Source organism: Peromyscus leucopus, chromosome 3 (assembly GCF_004664715.2).
Source record: "Peromyscus leucopus breed LL Stock chromosome 3, UCI_PerLeu_2.1, whole genome shotgun sequence".
Lineage (NCBI taxonomy): Eukaryota > Metazoa > Chordata > Mammalia > Rodentia > Cricetidae > Peromyscus > Peromyscus leucopus.
This window is the reverse complement of record NC_051065.1, coordinates 133,739,765-133,765,512: the sequence shown is the minus strand read 5'-3', so window position 1 is coordinate 133,765,512 and position 25,748 is coordinate 133,739,765. Positions and strand designations below refer to the sequence as shown.

The window sequence follows — 25,748 nt, the reverse complement described above, 5'->3', positions numbered from 1 at the left end:
GTCATATCCCAAGATATCATGTGGTTTGTTCCAATTTTGCTTCCAATTTCTTTGTGAACTCCAAGCAAAGGTAATGAATAAATGAGACATTCCTCTCCATCAAAATACAAAACATGCTTCCCTGAATCTGCATGTATAATTTTCTTTTCCACTTCACTATATGAGTATGAATAGATTTTTGTTTTCTTCTTACTGAGGACATTGGAAAATGTCCTTTTACATTACCCTCAGGTTTGCTTTTTTTCCTACTCCTTTGACTGAGAGACAAGAAAAAAAGTATAAAATTTATGCAGGTGGTATTTGTGGAATTAAACCTGCTGCAACCAATTTAAATTATCTCAGTGCACAGCAAGAAATAATCTGTCTCTATAGTATGATTTCCAGCACTGTTTTCATCATCATCAATGCATTTTGATAAATCACCTACAGTACAGAGAGCATGGTGGTAAATCCTAGGAATAAAAAAAAAAAAAGATGCAATAAACATTACCCTCAGTTGATTCAGTCCCTCATTGAGGAATGGGGGCACAGTTTTTAAAATTATAATTCTAAGTATTTATTAGCCAGTCCCAAATGACTAGAAGTAATAAGTCAATATCATTGGAGAACAAAGAAATTATTACTATGGATATTCCCATTCAAAGGGGTTCGATGCACATTGTGTGTGTGTGTGTGTGTGTGTGTGTGTGTGTGTGTGTGTACATCTTTGTGTGAACATGTATGAGCAGGTGCAGTAGCCTATGTGTGCATGTGTGGAGGCCATAGATCAATGCCAGGTGTCTCCCCCACCCCTTTCTGCTTTATTCTTGGAATAGAGTCTCTCATTTAACCTGGAGCCCATCAGTAGTTCATCTAGACTAGCTAACTCTGGAGGCTTTATGGCTGTAAAAAGAGGAGGAGAGGGTAGTCTGGTAATAGACAGATCTAACAGGTTTAGCTTAGATAACGTTCAAGCACATAGGTAGTCATCACGATTCCAGAGGCACTGGGGATGCATCCATGAAACTTGAGACCTAGAGTATAGAAATGATTGCACAATAAGAAGTATATAGTATCCATCAGAGCTTTGTTCTGTTGTGATGTTTTATACTTTTGTTGTCATCCATATCAACAGGATGATACAGGTATACAAGAAAGCACAAGTGACTAGACAGAGTCACAATGCAATGACTTGGGCATCAGCACTTATTACTGCTCCCTCTAAGGCTTCAAACTGTCCTCAAACTCACCTTGATATCAATAGGCTTTGGACAAGTGGTTTAGTAAATTAGAGTCTCTTGAATTTAGTTAGAAAAATCTAAAGTCTTAACATGCAGAAATGAGATAACCTACCTTTGCATTTCCATTGCAGCATTCTCTTGGTCTGTGTGTGGTGGAATCCTCTGGCCTCAGCAATGCTTTCTTAGATGTGTCTGGACCATAGTTCTCATCACATCTCACGGTTGAGGTCTTTACAGGGGAAAGAAAACAGGACTATCAGTGGATTTGTTGTTCACAAATATTTGTTTCAAGCGAATAAGCTTAAAAGTGAAATCTGAGCTGCAGTTGGTACCCAGTGTCAATTTAGAAGAAATGCATAGCTGTTTAGCTTTCCCACTCCAAATTGCTCTCAAGGACAGTTAGGGGATACTAGGTAATGCCCTGTTTTTTGTTTTTGTTCTTTTTCATTTGATGCTAGTTGCATAATGTTCATTTCATCCTTCAGTAATCTAATATCCTAAAAAGAAAAGGAAAAACAGACTTTACATTAAAGAGTGAAGTTTTCTAACTTCTGCACCATAGGAAGCCAATCTTCATCACCCTGACTGACTAAAATATCATTACTTCCCTACAAAGGAATGTAGTATTTTCTGCATTTATCAGTCATTATTTTAAATGCCATAAGGTATTTCTTCAAGTTAAGTCATACCTGTTAATATTTTTGAAGGCTTGTCCCTTTAAAACTAAGTATTCATACCAAGTCTTGCTGAATCCATTTGTGTCAAATGTTCAAGCCAGCAGCAATTAAAGCAGTGTGTGCCTATGTGAATTCCAGACACTTCCAGCAACTTTGAGATAACTGAGTACAATCTTTGCGTGGTGCAAGATGGTAGCAACACAAAAAGCTCTTTGAAGAAGAAAATTGTGTAGGGGATGTGGTTTCAGAAGCTTAGCACCTTCACAAATTCAATTCAAAAACTGGTATCTGCAAGCTGTCCAAGGGATGTTAAATCTTACTACCAGCTTCAAGAGCTTCATAGTCTACTAAGATTCACCATTGTTAAGTTATGTCTGTTTATTCATGATAAAGTACTTTTGATGTCTTGTTTTCATTAATATCTGGTCAAAAGCATTTTGAAAATATTAGATACTGTTTTAATCATATAAATGATCAGATATCCAGGGGGTAATAATTTTTTGAACAAATGCATAGTAAATAAGAAGCAAGGATTTCAGACCCTTTCAGGAAAGATTTTTAGCTCTCTTGTAGCCTGTATTTTATAGCTAATAGTGCTGACAGGGATGGGACTTAACCCACTTCAAAAGTCTAGTCAATAGGGCATTCTCCTGCAGAGCATGTGAGAGTATAGATTCGATACTGTAGAATGTGAAAGAAATGAGTGTTGATTATCTTAATTGGTTTGGAGATGATGACAGGACTTTATGTACTAAGGGTAGAATTCACCCTCTCTCCCAGATAGTGTGTGTGTGTGTGTGTGTGTGTGTGTGTGTGTGTGTGTGTGTGTGTGTTTGTGTGTGTGTGTGTGTGTGTGTGTGTGTGTGTGTGTGTAATTCATTACTTCCAGTCAACTCCAACTCTGTAGTCACATTAACTGTGTGTCAGTTTTCCAGACCAAGACATTCGTGACATGGCCGTTCAACAACTAGACAACCTCCTGACTGATGAACTGCTGGAGTATCTCCCACAGCTAGTTCAGGTAAGATCCAAGGGCTACCGAGAGGTCCCAGAGACCAAAGTGATCATTCTCTAAAGGTTCCCAGTGTAAACCCACAAAATCACTGAAATGTTATAGTGCAATTTGGCCAGGAAAGAATTTGATTGCATCCCATGTGTCCACGTTATTAATATAGACATTTTCTATCCAAAACTGATATACTAACAAGAAGTCATATAAAAGCCCAAAAGGAAAATTTTCACAAACCAATTTCACTTAGTAATTAGTATTTAGTATTGGGAAAAACATAGGAATGTTCATGAGGAGGAAAAAATTTATATACTCTGTCTCATGAGTATATAAGTTGATGAAACATTAACCAAGGAAACATTCTGTAGAAAACAGTCATTTACTAAAAAGTTCATCCCATTCCTATGGAGAGTTTTACTGCTGGTTATTACTCTTGAGAAAGTAATTTTTAACACCAAATTCTGCTGCCAATTAGCACAATTTAGCATTATCAACTATCACAACATTGGGAAATTTCTAGAAAATAATGTGAAGGTAAGTGGAGCTATGACCAACCCTGATAGTCTGAACGTGATGAAAGGCTAAGACTGAAGTTACGCAGTATACACATGAGTAAGTAAATAAACATCCACACTACTGCACACCTCCACACTGAGTACTGAAGAAGTCCAACATTTGCTTTTGCTTTTGTTTCTCTCTCTCTCTCTCTCTCTCTCTCTCTCTCTCTCTCTCTCTCTCTCTCTCTCTCTGTATTAGAAGACAACCCAGGGTGTTATTTCTCATATGTTAGCTGTAGCTGGAGATTTCTCCAGTCCCACCGGGGCCCACAGACCCCAGTAAACACACAGAGACTTATATTACTTATAAACTATATGGTCGTGACAGGCTTCTTGCTATCTAGTTCTTCTATCTTAAATTAACCCATTTCTATTACTCTATACCTTGCCATGTAGCTTGTGGCTTACTGGTACGTTACATCTTACTTCTCATGGTGACGGCAGCTGGCAGCATCTCCTGACTCAGCCTTCCACCTCCCAGAATTCTCCTCTCTGCTTATCCCACCTGTACTATACTTCCTGCCTGGCTGCTGGCCAATCAACATTTTATTTATTGATTAATCAGAGCAACACATTCACAGCATACAGAAAAATATCCCCAGCAGTTACCCACCATTTTTTTGAGACAAGGTCATTCAGTGACCTTGAGCTCATCAATTAAGCTAGGCTGGATAGCCTGTTTCCACTTCCCTGACACTGGCCTGGTCGGCTACCATGCCTGCCTTTTCTGCATGGGTTCTGGGGATCAAATTCAGATGTCTATGCCTTCAAGACAAACACTTTCCCAACGGATCTATCTCCACCAACAGAGTCTCAAAAGCCCAGGATGATATGAAACTGACTATATGGTAAAAGATGACCTAGAACTTCTCATGCTCCTCCCACCTCCAGCTCCCGAGTGTTGGATTTGCAATTATGTATCACCACACCCAGGTTGATTTTTAAACTCAAACATTTCCTTACCTGGCAGATTGGAATCTGCTTTAACTGATAGTTGGCTCAGCTATTGACCATTGATATGAGATGCCAAGATTGGTAGGGAAACTTCTATTAATAAACCCTAATGTTACTTTGTACGCCACAATATAAACTGTTCTGACATCCTCCTGAGGGAGAGATCTATCTGAGAAGTAGCTGTGCTGGCTGCTGCTTTAAGTAACGACTTCCCTTGATTTGTTAGGATATTATTGTAGAAAAAGAATACCTTCAAATGAAAACAGATGAACCCAACTCATGGGCTCATTATTCATTTCATGACTCACAGGTATGGGCAATACGCTATATCTAACTCAACTGAAAGAGAAAATTTTTACAAAGTTACATATAGAATAAACTCACTTGAAAGTGGCAATCAGAATTGGTACACATTGTGCTAAGAAACCCACTGAAACATAAGAAGTACAGTCAAAATCTAATACAGCAAATACACAAATAAAAATTGAAAGAACTTCTTTGTTGTAATTGGAAATAAAATTTATAGAACATTCAAAGATGGGGGAAAATACATACTGTGACTAAACAATAAAAACTAGAAAGAAATTCACATTTATTATGAAATTTACTTTAAGAAATGCATGCTCCACCGTGGACTTTAAACTTTCTAAGACCTGAAAGTCATCCCCTGTTGATTATTTTTGGGAATTGTGTCACTACTCCAAAAGATTGCCTGTGTACCAGATGATAAGTATGAGAGGGAAATTCTATCATTAGGTAGAATAAGTCAATGAGTTTGTAAGGAAAGAAGTCAATCTGTGAGTTCCAATTACTGGTTTCTAGAAGAAACATGAGAACAAATGAAATAAGGCAGACCCAGAAGTAAATTCTGGACCAGCTTCTGCCTCCGTGGCCATATTATACACTTACCCTTTTGACGTAAACAAAACACACAACCAAGTCAGCATAGCACCAGCATGTTAGAGAAAGGACCCTATGGCTACAGCTTGACAAGGCACTCAAGGTTTTTCTACACACACCCCACCAGCATTAGACTCTTGGAAGTTTGCTGAAATCATCTGTGTGGAGCATACTACAGAGGAGTTCCTTCAGGTGTGGATGTGGGATAAACAGTCCTACTTTTTCATCTCTACAGTGGTATAAAACCTGTCTTAAATTCTCTCTCTTTTGTAGCTAGAGTTTTCCTGCCTGGTCCACAGTCAGGACAAATCTCTCTCACCCGCCAGTCCCACAGCCGCTCAGACCTAACCAAGTAAACACAGAGACTTATATTGCTTACAAACTGTATGGCCATGGCAGGCTTCTTGCTAACTGTTCTTATATCTTAAATTTTTCCATTTCCATAAATCTATACCTTGCCACGTGGCTCGTGGCTTACCAGCATCTTCACATGCGGCTTGTCCTGGCAGCGGCTGGCAGTGACTCCTCCTGACTTCCTGTTCTTTCTTTTCTCCTCTCTGTTAGTCCTGCCTATACTTCCTGCCTAGCCACGGGCCAATCAGTGTTTTATTTACTAACCAATCAGAGCAACACATTTGCCATACAGAACATCCCACAGCTCTCTCTCCCTACCCCTCTTCTGTGTGCATGTGTGTGAGTGTGTGTGAATGTACATGTATATATGGCAAAGAGACTGAAAAAGTAGAAATGGACATCTTTAAGAAGAGAAGTTGATTTTCATTTTCATATATTCAGAGGAGTCCCAAATGCAGACCAGGAACAGTTGAGTCCCTCCCTGCAGAGGGCAGGTGGATGTCTGAATGAGGTCCCAAAGGACGTCAGGGGCTTCCGTTGCTGTCTGTATCTTTGATCAGATTGAGTATCAGCCTCCCAGAGCTGCTCATGATGGAGAGGAAGGAAAGGTTTAGGAATGGGTTATGGAAGATTCATCAGCTTTGAATTTTTAAACAAGGCTTCAGTATCTACAGATTGATAGTGACATATCAGTTGGGGATTTCTGTCTTGGTTGTGAGTGGGAAGTAATTGATCTCCAAGTTAGTAGAACTGTCTAGTGCTTAATGTTACCATTTTATGGGTCACAGACATCTAACCCTGATCTTGATTTTTTTGTGCCAGGATTGTCCCCTGGGGCATGGTTGAACTTTACCAACCACTTGCCTTTATTTATTTTCTTATACTCCAAAATCATAAATAAGGAGAAGGAAGACCATGTAAAGACAAATTGTATAATGTTTGCTGTGTTATTGTACAACAATGAATAAACTATCAAGCATATTATCAATATTCCACTGAAAAGCTCCTATTATTTTTCCATATCCCCGTCTGAAGCCTCTGTAGTCCCTGTACAGTCTGTTGTTGGTCTTTTTTTATTTGTTTGTTTTGTTTTTTGTAACTGATAAAAAGTGAAGAATTCCTTACCTCTCACTGCAGGCTGTCAAGTTTGAGTGGAATCTTGAAAGTCCTTTGGTGGAACTCCTGCTTCGTCGCTCTTTGCAAAGCATCCGAGTGGCCCAATCTCTGTACTGGTAAGACTGGTACAGGTACAGGTCTCCTTAAGTCCCCAGCTTCTCTCAGCAGTATGAGGAAGGATTCCTTTACCTAAAGATGCTATTATCATCAATTGAAAATTCTGCCAACTTTGAGTCTTTGTCAGTTACTTTTACAACTCTATTTAAAACTTTATTTGTATATGCCTATTAAAACAGGTAGCATTTATATAAGCTTATTTATTCAACATAAATAATTCATATTTACTTAGAAAAATTCTTCATTGTTCCATTTTTGTTGTTGTTTATTCTTTTTTTCGACTTAGTATACAACATGACAGGTTTTATTATGACATTTTCATACATGTGCATCATTATTCTTTCTTCTTATTAATCCCTTTCTCCTGCTACTCTTTCCCATGTCTCTTGCTCCCTTCTTGCTGGTCTTCCTTCCCTAGTAGTCTCACCTTCTGCTCTCACACTACATGTATTCCATTCTCCCCAGTTTTCCCTGTCCCTCTCACCTTTAGACCTTTACCTCTTCCTCATAAACCCCTCTCTACTTTCACAGCATACACAACACACACATCCAAACCTAGATTCCACAGGTGGGTTCTATATGCAAGAATTCTATAGAGTTTCTGTGTTCACCGGGGAGATTGTCCTTGTTTTGTTTATTGATTTGGGTTGTCAAAATCCAGTCCTGTCATTGAGATAATACTGACTTGTAGAGTAAATTCCATAATCTTCCTTCTTCTCTTTTGTAAAACAGCTTGAGTCATGTACATGTCACCTCTCTCCCATCAAGGTTTAGTCAAACTCAACAGTGAATCCATCTGGTTTGGGGTTTTTATTTGTGGGAAGACTTTTTATTACTGCTCAGTTGCATCTTGTGATGACATCTCTTACTGGCTTTGTGTGTAGTTCATTGAGGTCTTCACTTCTAACATTTCTATTTGTTTTATTGTTTTTAATCAAGATCTCAATTTCCTTGCTGAAATTTTCTTCCCTGATGCCGACTTTTCATCATATTGTAATGTTCTCTGACTTCTTTCTCCATGTTGCTGATTTTCCTGTCAAGCCCTGGATTGAATTCGTTTGCTTATTAGTAAGCCCTTTCAGTTCATTGATCATTTTTATCAGAAAACATTTGTGAATTCTTCATCTGACACTTGTCTTAATTTGCCATCTGTGAGTTCAGCACCTACTTAAGGCTTACCATCTTTGAAGAGTCATGTTTCCCTGCTTTCCTACATTTCATGTGTTTCTCTGTTGTGAATTTTGCATCTGCTGTTTTGGATTGTGTTTATGGTTTTATTTGGAGACCCTCACAGTAGCATTTCTTAAGGACTCAATCCCTAGTTCTTCTCAGTGAGGAGAAAACAAATGGCTGTATCTGCATCAACACTGAATTGTGCAAGATAAAGGATTACACTCCAAAATCAACTAAAGCCTATTATTTCATCACCAAGGACTATGAACTAGAAAAAGGGAAGAATAAATAGAATGTCTACAAATTATTATTGGTAAATTAAAGGGTAGTAAATGAATGAAATAAAGGAAGGAGATGAGTCACACAAAGATGAGAAATAGAAGATAAGCAAGTTAAAGAAAGGAGATGTGTGGAGAAGGGTGCTATGGGGAAGAGAAAGAAAATTGAGAGATTAGAGGGCATTGAAAGAGAGATAAAAGTTAAAGTATTAAAAGTACATTATAAAGGAAAATGTAGAAAGAGAAAAAGGAAAGAACAAACAAAAAAGAAAAAAGACTGGCCAATGATGAAAGGAATCTATAAACAAAATAAGAAAATTTATAAAGAAAGGGAACAAAATGCTTTAAAAATACAAAATATAATTTTAAGGATCATAAAGTGAAAATCCTGCTGATATATGAAAAAGAACAAAAAAGAGATGTGTAGAAGAAAGCAGTGGAAAACAAAAAAAGATAATGTGTTGGAACAGGTTGTTTCTGGATAATAAAAAATTAGAGACTTCAGTGGAAATTCAGGGGTGGCGGGTGTGGTTGAACTTGTGGACATTTGTCTTTCCTGTGGTTTATGACCTTGCCTAGACTGTATTGATCAAGTCTCCAAAGTCTACAAGAGCTGACTTCTCCTTGATACCTTCCCTCATTTGCATACTAGAGACCCCTGCAGCCACATGTAGCTGTGTAGTGTGTGGGCTTGACGATGTCATCACCCTCTTGAGACTCACAGCATTTCCCTCTGGAATGGATTGTGTTCCAGTTGAGAGTGTCTCTCCAAAGAATTGGGGATGTAGAAGGCAACCAAAGAACTGAGATTTGTGCAAGCAGAGTGTTCCTCTGACTTTCAAGACCTGCTAGGTATGTATGAGGGGGCTAGAGGAAGCAGCTGTGAGTTGTAAGGTACATGGGCAGAGCTTCAGAGTTGGGCCTACAGAGAGATGGCTCCAAAGGCTGATCTTGCTACATACAGTGGCTCTAGGATGTCAATCTTCAGTATTATTCTTAGCTGAGAGATCTACTCCTTGCAACCAAGGGTGGGCTTACATTTTCCTGTATACTTCACTGCCTGAGCCAAGTCTCCCAGGTCTTGTACTTTTCAGCTTGTCAACATATGACCTTTCTGATACCCACAACTACCTCTGAGAGAAATGTGGAGCCTCATTTCATAACAGGAGAACTGAGGCTCTAAATACTGAGAGCATGATAGTTTACTTCATGATTTCGCATGCCTGGCTATTAGCTGAAAATTGCAGATGTGCATATTGAATGCAGAGTTTTTATAACCCGAATTCAAATTTCTCCCTCCCTTTCATCATTGACTGAGTAACTGGGAGGGCACAACCTCACATGTCATCCAAGTCTTATCTTTCCCACTGCCTCTCATGTTCATCCATTTCTTAACCATGACCCAGTCTGAGTTCATCTCTACATTTTACACCGTTTAAAATTTATCAGTTACGTGATCCTATTGTGTCTGCTGGTCCCTAGGCAAGCTTGGCTGTTAATAATTTTCTGTTCTAAAATTTAGTTTAGCTGGAGGGGGAGCTAGACTAACAGAGCTGAGGGGGAACTAAACTAATAGATCTGGGGGGAACTAAAGTAGCACATTTTGGGGGAGCTAGACTAGCATGTCAAGGGGGGAGCAGCTAGACTAGCACATCTTGGGGGAGCAAGAGCCGCATAGCTTGGAGAGGGGAGCTAGACTAGCAGGCATTAACTGGGTTCTCCTGTTCATTGCTTATCTGTAGCTGAACTTCAAAGCACTCTGGAAAATAACATATATACACACACACACATACAATTTCTTGCACTTCCTTGAATCATCTCTTGCCCTGGGACAGTGGCCTGTTGGACTGAGGCTTCCAGACTATCACTTATGGCTTTCTCTCAGCTCCACCTGTAGCTGAAGAGTTTCTCTCCAGCTCCTGCCAAGCCCCGGTAGTCCCGCAGCCCCCTTATAAAATAAACATACAGACACTTATATTATTTAAACTGTTTGGCCTAATGGCTTAGCCTTCTTGTTATCTAGTTCCTATATCTCAAATTAACCCATATCTATTAGTCTATAAGTTGCCACATGGCTCGTGGCTTACTGGTACCTTATATCTTGCTTTTCATGACGGCCTCTGCCTCAGCCTTCCACCTCCCAGAATTCTTCTCCTCCTTGTCCCACCTGCCTGGCTACTGGCCAATCAGCATTTTATTTATCAATCAATCATAGCAACATATATTTACAGCGTATAGGACATCCCACAGCATCCACCCAACTGTCCCCTGGGTTAGGTCAGCTTTAGACAATAGCTTCTTTAAGAAGGCCCTTGCCCTCTGCTCTTCAAGGCATATTAAGTGAAAGAGGAAAGGAAAAAGTAGGAGCCCTGTCTACTGATAACTCATCCAACAAAAGAATCATTGTCTTATGGAAACCTACAGCTGCCTGGGGGCTCCTATGGGCTGTGGACTTGTCCTAAGGGTGCCAGTCCTTTTCACCAAGGCTGCCCGGAGCATCCCTTACCCCACATGGCTGGAGCTGTTTGTCTTGGACTCTTGTCCTTGGATCACCTGCCTTTTTCTCCGCAGTTGTCAGGTAGCCTAAACTGCTTTAGTGAATTTCTAAAGTTGCCCCTCCCTCTCCTTCCTTCTCCCTCCTATTTCTCTCGCTCCCCCCACCCCCCTGTAGAATAGATGTTATTCTTTTCTTACACTGACTCTTCTTGTTCACTGTCTCCCATAGGGGCAGCTTCTTGTCAGCCATCTTGTCCAGAAGAGAAAGTACTTCTGTTTATAATTTTCAAATCCTTCTTTTTCTATAATTTCTATTATTTAACAGGAAGCTAAATTCAGTCAGGATTGTAAGATGGGTGAAAGATTTTGTGGTTGTGTTCACTCAATGAAGATTTCCAGACAAAATATAACTGTGAGACTGTGGATATTTAGAAAGCACGTAGGTTTTTTTTAAATGCTTTTATGTAATATGATTTTCAAGCAATGGAACCTGGGGCCTTGATTATTTCTGTTCAAAAGTCCTAGACTGCTAAGACTTTCCGAAGCACAAATTTAAAAGAGCATCAGAGAAACAAGAATTACTTGAGAGATTATCAAGCTTTCCCTATCATCACTCACTGTTGAGTCCATGGTATTATCTCCATGCTGTTTTTCTGTTTTTCTTTTAGAGGACCTTAGAGAGTCAAATGCATAGAATAAGTTTTTAAGAATTACGAGTGTGAATGGCCTAGTTATATAATAAAAATTGTACATTCTTCAGTCCTAAAAAACTATGTGATGGCATCATCTACTTGCTTCAATAGCTGCCTAAAAATATCAATTAACTGTAAAAATGTCAAACCGCCATTTTGAAGAATCATGTTTTCTGCTTCAATTCTTCATATTGATGTCACTCCTTTCCTTGAAGGGCTCAAGATTCACAGAAACTTGTCAGGAGTCAGCACTTGACTTGCTACTCATCTCATTTTAAATATCTAATCTAAGACCCAGAGTACTTCCTCCAACACACAGCTATAAGAAGACATCAGATGCTTGGCCCTTCATTTAACAGACTCTTCCCAAAGTGCTGTGTGATTTCATTCCAGCTTCTTCATGAGTACCCTGAGCCGAAGGAAGCTGAGCGGATATACTTTGCGGCATTTCCTGAGGCACTCCAACCAGGACTCCACTAAACACACTGCTTATCTTGAAACTTTTTTTCAATATGCATTATTAACATGAGTGCATGTTAAATAATCTCAGGTTTGGTACTTGAATTGAAATATGGATGTCTGTGAAGGATAAAGTGTAATTTTTTTGGAAAGGCTATTAAAAGTTAAAATAGAGTATCAAGGACTCATTCTACTGATGAGTGATTGTGCTACCTGAGTAAGTCCCTCATCTGCTGATGCACTGTGAGAATTGGAGTCCTGTGAAAGGTCACAGTGACCGCAGACGAAGTTGTAAATCAATGTCATGTTTATAAGCTCACAAAAATACAGTTATGTCACTGTTTTCTAAGGAGTCGTTGAGAGGGTAGCCTTTCTTAGTGTTATGATTAAAAAAAAAATCATGAAACCCATTTCCCTTCCTATCAACTCAAAAAGAGATAGAAGAAATAGAGAAGAATATAAGTGACAGACAGACTGCTCATTTCCGAGGGACAAGCTTGAGAAAGTACAGGAAGGAGAAAATGAAGGCAAGGAAGGAGATTTTAAAAGAGCATCCTTTTAAAACAAGCAAAAACTAAAGAATCACAAACCATGGACAGATGAAGCAGGAAAAAATGTAATTGTGTTTAAAAAATCATGGCACTAAATATAGGTGGTACCTAGCATCATGTTTAGGGAGTGTTTTGAGTAGAATATTTGAGTTAAGTTTCAAAGAATGAAACTAGGGCTCCTTTAACAAAAGTGATGTCCTGTGATTTAAATGAATAAGCAAAGAAAGAAAGAGCAAAAACCCAACAGCCACCAAGTTAATGAGGTTTTTCACTTGGCTGAGCAGCCGCTTCTCCGAAATCCACGTGTTTATTTAACACTGAAGTCAGTGCCTCGTCCTATTCATACAGGCTGTGGAGGAGTCTTCTTTGCTCCTCACTAACATAACCCTTCATTTCCCAAGCCCTTTAGCTCTGTGTGTCTGCAGCAGCTCTCCCTTGCCCACTGTGTCTACCCACCATTGTTCTAAAGGTCATCTCTGAACCAGATACCGAACCATGAGTGCTTAATAGTCTAACAATGAAAACCACCATGACAACCAAGCATCACTGTGAATGGAAATTGACTTGCTGTCACTGTGGTGCTTTTCTGGCAGAAGAGCGAGTAGAGGGTGAGGTGATTATAGATAGAGGATGTCTCAGACCCAAGGGGAATGCAGGAGTGACTTCCCTCACTACTGTGACAGAATACCTGAGAGAAGTGAGCACATGTTCAAGCATGTGAGCCTCTTAAGGACATTTTGTTAGGAAATAACAGAATAGGACATTCCATGAGAGGGAATAAACAGGAAGCATTGGATTGGGGGAAATTTGAAGGTTTTTACTTCCCAATGTGAAAAAGAGCATATTATCTCTCTGGGCTTAGGAAGTCACTCTTGACAAAATAATTAAAATTACAGAAAATTAAAAATCAGTGTCCTGTCCTCTCCGTTTGAAATAGGAAGCAATTTGGCTCCTAATGAAGTATTGGCTGGAATGGTGTGCTGCTTGGATTTCCATTCGCTTGACACAAACCCAGACATACTTGGGAAGAGGAAATCTCAATTCAGGAATTGCCTGCATCAGATTGGCCCGTGTTCACGTCTGTGAAGCATTTTTTTTTTAATTGCTAACTGACGCAGGAAAGCTCATCCTGCTGTGGGCACTACCTAGGTTGGGTATCCTTGGCTATTTTTTAAAGGCAGATGAGCAAATTAGGAAGAGCAGCCAGTGAGCCACATTCATCCATGGCTTCCGCATCAGTTCCCACCTCTAAGTTCCTTCCTTGGGCTCCTGCCTTGTCTTCCCTCCATGGTGTACTATGATCTGTAAGTGAAATTAACCCTTTCCTCTCTGAAGCTGCTAAGCAAACTAGGACAACTGGTGACGCCCAAGCACACGTCTGCTTCCTAACCCTGAGGAACTGAATTACGACCTTGTTTGATGATGGAAATGAGAAAACTGTTTTGACATGAGATCACTCTGTATGGTCAGGATGGTCCCACATCAAAGACTTTATGAGAGTCAGAAAGATACTCCCATGGTAGAGAATGCCCTGGGAAGATGAGGGCATATTTTGTACTGATGTGACCCAACCCTAGGGGACTGGGAGCCAACAACAGCTGAAAAAGTCACCCTTAGACCCTTGGAGAGAACCTAGCCTTGTAGCTGGAGAATTTCTCTACAGCTCCCACCAAGTGCCGCCAGTCCTGGAGTCCACTTATAAAATAAACACACAGACTCTTACATTATTTAAACTGCTTAATCATTAGCTTAGGCCTATCATTGTCTAGCTCTTACTCATATTTAGCCCATTACTATTAATCTATACTTTGTCACATGGCTTATTGGTACCTTACATCTTCCTTGTCCTGGTGGCGGCTCTGGGCAGTCCCCCCCTCTGCCTTCCTGTTTCCTGTTTTCTCCTCTCTGTTAGTCCCACCTATACTTCCTGCCTGGCCACTGGCCAATCAGTGTTTATTTATACAGAGTGATATCCACAGCATAGCCTGAACACTTCAACTTCAGACTTTGGGCTTCCAAAGCTGTGAGAAGGTTCTCTTGTTGATAAGTAACCTATAAACATGTAATAATGTGTATGACCATAGCAAAGAATTAGATCGGCTGAGATATTGTCTTATCCAGAAAGCTGCCTCTGATTCCCCTTTCACTGGGAATGAGTTTTATTCTTTGATTGTATCCCACTGCACAATGAGTATGTGACTCTTGATAGGCATGGTCCCATAACCTCTGCTGAACTGTGTATCTTTATTTCTTATATATACGATGGCTAATGCACCATTTTGCCTTTCCTGTACTAATTATTCTACAGCATCTGAAAGTCGGGTTTTTTACAAAAAAAGTTCGAACTTATGAAATCACAGAACTGTGTTTCAGGTCAACGATATTTTCACTTGCTGATGACGCTGTGGTCCTCACAAGTGTGGCCCTGTAAAGACACCACTGGGGTCATGGCCAGGTCATCTTTAGTTGGTGGCTACATCAGTCCCCAACTTTGGCACTGATTCCTGACTGCTACCTGGCCACATGCCCTGGGATGGGGAAATCTCAAGGGTATAAGTTATAGTTCAGAGGCTCCTCATGGTGAGGTCAAGGATGAATGTGATCAGAGACTTGTCTTTCTGACCTCTTACCCTTTTCTGTGATCTCCCTGAGGAACATTTCCTGTGTATTTTTTGAGGAACATTTCTCCAGAAGATCCCACGATCCTTTCTCATAAGCTGTTCTAGAGAACCTGACATTTAAAAAAATCTGCAAATGGAAATAATAAATTTGAATAGCAATTCCTTGGTATCTGCTCTGGATTTGCTTGAGACGTTTCTTTCTGGGAGGTGCCAAAACCTGTGAATGCTCTAACTGATGATGTGAAATGTAGTGTGTTCATAGGACTACTTATATGTGCCTTTTATTCCCTTTTGATTATTGACTCTAAGTTTGTGTGGATATGCTTTGTAGTTCCATTTCTCAATACAAGTGTTGTTTTAGATACTTGATGTAAAAAGCTAAAAGTTTCTCCCTTTAAAATGAGATAAAACTCTGTTTTTGAAGCTCTTATCAGACCATATATTACTGTTTGGTGGTTTATTTACTGAACAAACACCTAGAGCGGTACTTGGGGCTTTGTAGTCATTCAATAAATTCATATTGTGTGAATGACTTAAATTGTCTGGGCCCAAATGTGCCAATGCAGACTTGTGACAGAAGGGGGCAGAAGAGAGCTGCTGGCACAGAGTAATAAGCGCTTAAGCAACTTCAGGAGACTGACCAGGAAGGAGGCAATGATGTGACCAGTGAAGGCAGCACTGGAGAGGAAGGAGGATAGAAGCAAGTCAGAGACAACCATCAGGAGTTAGGACTAGGGAAGAAATGGATGCAGCTTGTGTTCTAGACCAGGTAGGAAAATCAGAATGAACTAAGCAAAGTGTGGCAGCTGCTACAAAGGTCTTTCCAGGTACCACACAGCATTAAAGGACTTGTGACTTTGTATGTTATCTGTAATGTGAGATGATGCAAAATCTGTGTGTGTGTGTGTGTGTGTGTGTGTGTGTGTGTGTGTGATGCATATTGAGACCAGGGGTCCACATTGGATGTCTTTCTCAATCACTCTCCCCCTTATTTTGGCAGAACAAAACCTCTTATTAAATATGGAGCTTGCTAATTCTGCTACACGGGCTGGCCAGCAGGCCCGGGGAATTCTACTGTCTCTGGTTTCCCAGTGCTGCTGGGATTACATGCTAAGCCCAACTTTGTATGTGGATACTTGAGGTTTGCATTCAAGTCCTCATATTTCACCAACTAACTCATCTTCCTGTCCCCTCCATTCACACTTTAAACAATCACCCTATACTTTTCCTTATTTTGATTTTGGGGACAATTTCTCAAGTAGATATAAACAAAATAAAATAGCATGGAACTTTTGCATGCTGTGGTTTAAAGTAGGAGTGTCCCTTTCATCCCCTTCCCGACTAAATGTCCCCTGGCTCCTGGAGTGCTCTCACTTCTGAGTCATCCTCAAGGTTAACTATTTTTCACTCTATCAGCTCTCCTCTGATATGAAATTATATGTTAGAACACATTTACGAAGAATTAATAATTTTCTCATTTATGTACAAACTTTGAGATACTGTTGAACCAATAGAGTTTAACCAAGATGCCCTTTGCCTTAAAGGAGCTCAGAGGCCACAGTCTCAGCATCCAGGCAGCAAGAAAGCGCTATGTTAGGTACAGAGACAGCAAGGGCCCGGCCAACTCTTCCCATTCTTCAGTTTCACCTATAACTCTGTATGTCAAATGCAAGCAGCCAGACAAGGCCAGATATTAAGTAAATCACAAAATCTACCTGTGTGCTCCCATTCTGTCAGTTTCAAATACTGATAAAGGTGTCCCAATGAATCCACAGTGGAGGTAAACGCTCTCTCTGCTTTGATGCCTGAATACTGTGAAGACTAAAGAGCCATTCTTGAGGGAGCTATCACGGTGCTGTAGAGCACACATAATACAGAATCAATAGGAGCTTTTAAAACCGCAATTCTCTGCTTTCAAGAATCATTACACTGCCCGTAATTCACCTTTTTACCTTTACAATGTAATAAATAATAAAATATCACTTCAGTCTTTTGTAAGGGAGAGATATGCCTGGCTGTCAGCTAATATTGACCTGCTGGAATCACTGCTCACCCTGCTGTTCTCAAAAAAATTATATACCAGATAGACTCTGTACAAGGAGTAACTAACTCACTTGAATAATATCCCTTCCCCACCTTAGCTAACATGAAGAAAAAACAGTAGCTATTTGTAAGACCATAATCTGTAAAATCCATTAGCACAGTTTCCAGGTGAAGTCATCATTACAAAGGAACAGTTGCTTTTTTTCCAGATTTATTTCTGTTTTATAGGACAAAGGTTTTATGTGGGTCCTTTAATAAAAAAGATATTTTTAATGCCATATAATTTTCAAATTAATTTTATAATGTCATTTAAATCTAATTACTGCTATTAAATATGTCTGAAAATAAACCACAAATCAATGCAAAAACCAGACATGAAGATTCACTTGAATGTGTTCGTTGCTTCCATTATTTGCCTGAAAATTCTTGTGTTTTAGTTTTATGTCAGTGAATGGTTGTGGAAATTAGCATTTTGTAGATACATAATGAAATCAAGTGTTAAAACTTGGACCAGGGCTGGTCAAAATCTAAACTTCTCAGTCCATCTCTATCACTTTTACATTGTACAGTTCTATCAGGACGTCCTCAAGCAGCAATCCAGTATTCCCACAGTCATGAGTTTTCAATATCATAGTTTAGGCTAGAGACATGAGTGAAGGCCTTGAAAACCAGCAGCATCATGCCTAGTTGTTTAATTATCCTGGCTCAGCTTTAGCCAACAACAAAATGACCAACCAAATAGCATTATGTATAAAACCACTCCTGTCTTCTAATAGTATTTATGACTAGAGTTTATTATTTATTCATAGAGTTATGGGGTTTGGAGCCAAATGAACCCTAAGTACCATACTCTAGCCCAGAAAGGGATTTTAAATACTTAAATTGTTTATCTGATGATTATTATCTATCTGTTTAAGGAATTGAGATTAAAATCTTTCTCGTGATAATCTTCAAGTCAGGTCCCTTCCAATTCAACTTCTATTTCCAAAAATTACAACTAGATAGATAGATAGATAGATAGATAGATAGATAGATAGATAGATAGATAATTTTTTTCTTCAGTACTTAGCAAGTCAGTCATATACTGGAGAAGGTTTTTTTTTTTTTTTTATTTAGAAGCCAGACTAAAAAAAAAAAGTTGAGAACTTTGAAATTTGCACCCCAAAGCTGAGAATTGAGGTCGTCATTTGGGATGACCTAAAGTATTATCAGTTACGAATGATGATTTCATTTAGTTTGGTCTTAAATAATTGAGTATTGTTATTATGTATTTGTAAGACTCTCCAAAAAATGTTTCTTTGAAGATCTTTAAAAAAAGGTTTATTTTTCTTTTATTTGTTTGTGTATGTGTGTATGTGTCCTGTCTGTGCCTGTGAATAAACACATTTGTGCAGATGTCAGCAGAGGCCAGAGAGGGCATTGCTTGTCTGGAGCAGGAGTTACAGACAGCTGTACTGAGAATTGAGTTCTGATCCTCCATAACAGCAGGAAAATCTCTCCAGCTCTTTTGAAAAACTTTTGAAGTAGCTATTAGGTCATTTAATAAATCTTTCTTCTTAGTATGTGGTTAATACTTGCAACACCAAGATCACTCTCTGAATTTTACTATTAAGCCATGAATTGCTAGAGAATAAATACAGGAAATTTCCTTTGTTGACTTCATCTGCACTATTTGTACTTTTTAGTACCCATGTCTTAGAAACCAAGACCTCCTCAGTTTTGTCACAGATACTGTTATTTAACTAAATAACAACGTACTCAGACAGTTCAGTCAGTCCATTCCATCAACTTAAGTGATTTAGAAAATAAGTTCCTACTTTTGCTGCTCTTGGAACTCTTTTCGGCTTATTGGATTGCCTTGTCCAGCCTCCACATGAGGGCTTTTGTCTTGTCTTATTGTATCTTTTTTGTCATATTTGATTATTACCTCTTGGAGGCCTGCCTGCTATTTTCTAAAGGGAAGCAAAAGGAGTAGATCTGGTGAGAGGGCAGATCTGGTGAGAGAGCAGGTGGGAAGGAGGGGATCAGTGGAGCGAGAGGAAACTGTGGTCAAGATGAGAGAATCTATTTTCAATTAAATAAAAGAGTAGTTCCTATGGTCTAGTTCAGAGCTGGCAGTCATGAAATGTAACCAAAATCAGTCATTAGTGTGCAGTAGATAGCTGGATGCAGAGAGGCCTGAGAGAGATGGGGGAAGATCTAGTGAACTGCTGAGAGCCGGAGTACCAGGACATGTGTTGACCTTTCCCACTCTGCTACATCTTACAGCTCAATAATTCCCCATCCTTAGATGTTTGCTGCTGTAATGCAATTCTTTAGACTCAATGATATAGACAGAGCAGAAGTTCATATCTCACAGTTCTAGAGCCCAATTCCCAGATTTAGGTGTAGGTAAGTTGGTGCCTGACAAGGGCAGTGTCCACTCCTGAGATCATTGAGTGCTGCATCATGGCAGACAGAGGATTCTGTTCTTCATGGTGAACAGTGGAAAAAAGGAGAAGCCGCTGCTGCACCTCTGTTTAAACATTAGGAGGTTTCCATTAGGATGACTTCCTGACACTGCTAAATTGGGAACTAAATTTCCAACACATAGATTTTGGAAGAACAGATTCCAACCATAGGCTTCTCCAGATTTTTAAATCTCAACAGGATCTAGAATGTGGATGGATGGAGAGGAGGGTGGATAACCATATTAAAGTATTTTAGTTGTTTTGTTTCATTCCCTGGCAAGAAGTCAGTAGTGAAGTCCCTTCTAACAGCAGGAGAGGGAGGATACAGACAGGGCAGTTTGATTTGGGGAGCTCAGAGCAGCTTCTGCCACACAGGTAGAGCATGGTAAATCACTCCAGAATTTTGACAAGTTGTGAAAAGGAGAATAAAGCAAAGCCCATCTCACCTTTACATAAATCATTTAGTTTTTTTCTCACAAACTAAATTGGTCTCAAGAGAAAAAAAATCTACTACCTAGTGCTTGAGTTAAAAACTCTTCACTTAAAAGAATCATCATTTTGACAGGCTTGTTTTAAAAATGCCTTTGGCTTTTTGTTTAAAATTCTATAAATAATTCCAAGAGATCTTATTATTATTTAGATATTTATATAGCTATGAAGTATGACTAAAATTTTGGATCAAGATATCCCAAGCTGAATTCCATATCTTACCCTTGACTGAGTCAATCTTCTTAATCAGTATTTTTTTTAAAAAGGTAACATCCACTATCCCACTAAGATGCTAAATAAAGACAGCAGAGGCAGCCTTAGTCTCAAGTCCTGACTGTGGCTTGATTTGTGCTTCCTCTCCAGTTTCTTTGGCATGTAGGTTTCCTCAAGTCTCAGACACCACATTCTTGTCAAGTGCTGCAATTCATTCATTGTTTTCTGCCCTCACCTACCTTCTGCCCATCTATCCTCTTTACCATTCCTATAATAATCTTTATGCATCAAAAACTGGTCCCTAACTCACGGTTCTCAGAACAATGGCTATGTAACATAAATTAATACCTAACTCAAAGAAGGTTCAATTCTTGGATAGCTCTTATCTAATTAACATTGTTTATTAATTCTATTCCTTCTCTCCTGGTGACAAGGTTCAGAATTACTAGACTATGAGGTAAAGTGTATTCTCTGTTAAAAATGATTCCATTAAACTCTGCCTACCTCCCAATGCCATCATTTTATATTTGAACATTAATCTTCTCAAGATACTTGCTCAAATTCTCAGAACACTTTCACGCTTGTTGACATTGAACGACTCCTGAGGTGTGGTTGCTCTTCTACTGGTGTAGACCTCTGGACACTCAGTTCACTCCTCTCTTATAAGGCTCAGTCACTGTCTTATCGCTTTGGTTTTAAATCTAACCTCCGCTCCTGCACAAACATCGAATATAGTTCTCAACTAAGTGCGCACATTTGTTTACTTTGCCATCTCCCTCCACTTTGAGATGTTTTGGGTCATAAGTAATCAAACTCCCCAATGAACTGGCTTGAAATGACAATGAAAAATTAATAATCTTACAGAAAAGAATGTTCTTTACTGGATTGACTCGAGAATTTACTTTGCAGAAGCTTGTTGACTTTTGTCATTAGTGATTTAGGTATCTTTTCCCTCCGTGTTTCTGATATGTCATCCTTGGTGTGTTGGCATGGCTGTAGTCTAGTTCACCTCATTGTTGTAAAACATCCACATTTAGTATTGTGTTCCATGTTACCACATGGCAAAACAAAATGCAATGTCCCTATTAAGTAAGAGAAACATTCCCATAAACTTCATAACACTATTAGCTTCCCCTTTCTTTTGCCAGCATTGGAACAGATGCCATCCTGAATGAATCAGGTGACAGTAAGAAAGGTTACCTGTTACATTGAGAATATTCTAATTGTAACCCTGCATATGTCATCACTAATAGAGTGTTGAAATCTAAAAAATATTTTTTAAAAATATCAGATTTTTTTATTCTTCTCTCATATATTACATCCAGACCTCAGTTCCCCTTCCTACTCTCCCCCCGTCTCTCCCTCACCTCCCCTTTCTTCCAGACCCACCCCCTTCTGTCTCCCATCAGAAAAGAGCATGGCACCCAGGGACATCAATAAGGCCAGTCATATACCACGGCATCGGACTGGAGGAGGCAACCCTCTAGGAGAAAAAGGGTTCCACAAGCATGCAAAAGAGTCAGAGACAACCCCTGTTCCCACTGTTAGGAATGTCACAAGAAGACCAAGCTACTCTGTTGTAACATATATGTAGAGGATGTAGGTCAGACCTCTACCAACTTCCTGATCTCTATGAGTCCCCATGAGTCCTGGTCAGTTGATTCTGTGGGCTGTGTTCCCCTGGTGTCCATGACCCCTCTGGTTCCTCCAATCCTCCCTCATGATTCTCCAGAGGACTCCCTGAGTTTTGCATAATGTTTGGCTATGGGACTGTGCATCTACTCCACTTGGTTACTGGGTGAAATTTCTCTGGTCTCTCTGATGAGGATTATGCTAGGCTCTGTTCCCAAAACACTCTTCAGGCTTGATAAACTATAGGCCAAAGGTTTTGTGGCTGGGTTTGCGTCCCAAATCCCTCACGTGAGACATTTCCAGGTTACAGAAAATGGGGTTCAGGCTCCATGTTCCCCATTGCTGTGTCTTTGCTAGGGTTACTCTCATAGATTCCATGAAGTTTCCGTTGCACTAGGTTTCCACCTTGCTCAGAAGTAACCCCAATTCCAGTTTTTTCTCCCCATATTTTCTCCCTCATCCCCCCACCTGATTCCTCCTATTCCCAACCCATCCTCCCCCAGGCCACCCGCAGCAAAATCTACTCTATTTCCCCTTCCCAGAGAGATTCATGTGTCCCTCCCCAGGCCCCCCTTGTTACTTAGCCCCTCTGGGTCTGTGGATTGTAGCATAATTTTCTTTTTCTTTATAGCTAATATCAACTTACAAGTCAGTACGTACCATGTTTGTCTTTCTGGGTCTGGGTTACCTCACTCAGGATGACTTTTTTTTTTGGTTCCGTCAATATGCCTGCAAATTTCATGATGACATTGTTTTTAACAGCTGAGTAATACTCCACTGCGTAAATGTATCACATTTTTTTTAAATCCATTCTTTGGTTAAAGGACATTTAGGTTGTTTCCAGTTTCTGGCTGTTATGAATAAAGCTGCTATTCATTTTACATGTATGAGGAGAATAGGCTTGGTGTCAGCAAAGCCTATATCTCTCTTGTATGCTGTAAAGATGACTCATCACTGTTAAGGGTTGATCCCTGCGTACAATACACTGGACAGTAGCTAAACCCATTACCTGCTAAATGAATTAAAGAACATCACACCTCATGTACTCACTTCCTGGAGGGCAACTCACTTTCACTCCCATACTTAATAAAACAGCTCCTAATCATATCAAGTCCTGTTATTCTAGATGTTTGCCCTTCAGCGTTCTGGTAATCAATTGTGTTCTTTTGGAAAAATAAAGCTCACTAGTCCCTTGAACTGGAGGTAGTTGTTGTAAGTACTCTACAGAATTATACTCTGCAATGAAAGTCTTTCAAGAGGCCCTAAGTACTACGCTGACCTGGATGAATCCAGGAGGAGGTGTTTTACTGACTTAATTACTAGGCTTCTTAAAACCTGATTGGAAACAAAAGGCAACATTGAGCAGTTTGGCAAGAAGTCCTCAGAGCAGAGGCCTTGCTGAGAAGCTGCTTTCTGCCTTCCAAAACAGAATTTTCTGAGCTGGGACTCTGAGCTTTGGGGAATTACAGACCAGCTTCTGGCTCTTTTCCTGGTTTCTTTATCTCCCACTTCCATTTGTTTTGTGAGCTATGGAGATTCACAGTTCTTTGTATATTGTTAAGAAATGAACTCATTGTTTCCCAAGCTCTGGGTTACCTTTTCTCTTTGCTCATCAGAAGATTACTATTTGACAATACTGGAGATGTTTCTTGTTTTTTCTTCTAATTTAATTTTTATCTCATTTGAATACAATTAATGCAGTTACTGGATCAATCTGCAACTCACTTCTTTGTCTGAAGAAGTTCATTTGTGTTATTTTTACTACAACAATCTTATTTACACCAGAACAAAAGTGTTCTGACTTGAACATTTTAATCAAATACTTGCTGTGTTTAATAGTTTAGAACCTTTATTTTTGCATCGATATATATATGATTCATTCTTGACCAACAAAGAACAAACAGCTTGCATAAATACTGCCTAGTCTTGAGAGTTAACAGTCTGTTGCTATGTCAACAACTCTTGACAGGGTGTCAAAAATTGATACATGAGTTTAGTCATCTGAAACTGGGAGACACTCTAGTGTATCACTTTCCATCAAATGGCCATGGTGTATGTGCATTTCCCAGGGTGGTAGATGCCCTGAATTTATGGTAGTGGGGCTCCTATTGTTTTCTTTCTTACAGAGGCTAATGCTCAGGACACTAACAGTTCTTAGTTGATGAATTTGAAAACTCGTGGAAGACACTATAGTGCTTCAGTCACTGGATGCTGTAAAGCAAGGAAAATGGATGCCAGTCTACTCCATCAAACAGAGGCGAGAAAGAAGAGTGAGGAAACAAAGCAGTTCTGTGTTTGTTGTCCATCCTATTATCCGGTCATCCTTGAAGTCGTTATGAGCAAACACTTGCATATTATGAAGCATCTAGCATCAATATTAAGAGGCAAAAAAAAAAAAAAATGGGAAACTAAGAAAACAAGATTTGTAAAGCAACACACTTAAGTCCAAATCCTAATTCATGTCTTTACTAGCTGTGTGGTCTTGGCAAATTTATATAGCCTCTCTGATTATGAGTGTTACCATCTGCAAACTAATTTATTTGTATTGTATTTAATTATAATAATATTTAGCATGGTTACTGTTTATTTAGCATAGATAATTGTTAGAAATCAATTATCTGTACACACACTTCTCGTCTTTATCATTAGTTATCCAAATAATATGTTTAAGAGCCATTTAGAAAAAGTAAGAAGCAGTGAAAAATGTGACAATGTCTAGCACTCAAGATTACGTCATGGAAGGCTGGAGAAATGGCTCCGTGGCTCAAAGGACCCAGATTCAGCTCCTTTCACGCACATGGTGCCTCACAATTGTCTGTACCTCTAATTCCAGAGAATCTGACTCCCTGTTCTTACCTCCTCAAGCATTCCTTGCATGTGTGACATACACACATGTAGACAAAGCCCTCATACTTATAAAGTAAAATAAATTCTTAAAAAGATTATATCACAGATTAATAAATTTAGAACCTGGGTTCTTAGCAATTGATTTTGCACTCCAGTCATTAATCATGTTGGGTCTGAACATGGCAAATTCACTGCCAACAGGTTTTGCCGTGGTCGGGCCTGTGTTCACCATGCTTACACTTGCTAGAACCCCTTCAGTCTTCTTACTATGAGTTTTTAATTAAAGCGTAACAACAAAACATGAAAGGAATGAAAAATCACTGTGTAGACAAACTTTGTCACTGACCTGTTGAGAAAAGGATTTTGAAACATTCTAAGTGTCAGAACAAGTTGGGAACACATGTGACATTTAGTGTGAGAGGAATTTAACAGACAGAGAGACCTGGCAGCATCCAGAGATGGCTTGTTGATACATGTTTTTACATTTCAACAGCCAACATCTATCTCACCCGCCTGCCTCATTTCTGCCTGCTAGCGTGGCACAGAAGTAGAAAATATGAGTTGAATTTTTCATCGATTCCTTGGTTCTTTTAAAATGTTGGGACTGGGGATAACAAATGAAATATTGTACTTACTTGAGAAGTTGGGAGCTTATAAAGCAAATAATTTGAAAAATCCCTTATTACAAAAAGTAATGTGGCTGCCCCCTATACTGGGAGAGTATTGTAGCAAAGACTGGGAGGTTAAAAAAAAAATCAATGAAGCAACTTCTAGAGCAGAGAAGACAGCACAATTGGTGCTTATCTTGGTTTTTCCATTATTTATTCATATTTTACATGTTAATGGTTTACTTATTGGGTATAAAATGTTAATAGCACACCTTACCATTGAATATGTGAC

General features: G+C 39.3%; 1 protein-coding gene across 3 annotated transcripts in view; it reads left to right on the top strand.

Annotated features, from left to right (window-relative positions):
- Positions 1–25,748, top strand: part of Pik3c2g (phosphatidylinositol-4-phosphate 3-kinase catalytic subunit type 2 gamma) — a 347,375-nt gene that overhangs the window by 139,831 nt on the left and 181,796 nt on the right. For all 3 annotated transcript variants that reach the window (XM_037204039.1, XM_037204040.1, XM_028872205.2), the window contains 2 exons: positions 2,825–2,918; positions 6,809–6,903. In XM_037204039.1, the coding sequence (XP_037059934.1) occupies positions 2,825–2,918; positions 6,809–6,903 (189 nt within the window). The remainder of the gene's footprint in view (positions 1–2,824; positions 2,919–6,808; positions 6,904–25,748) is intronic.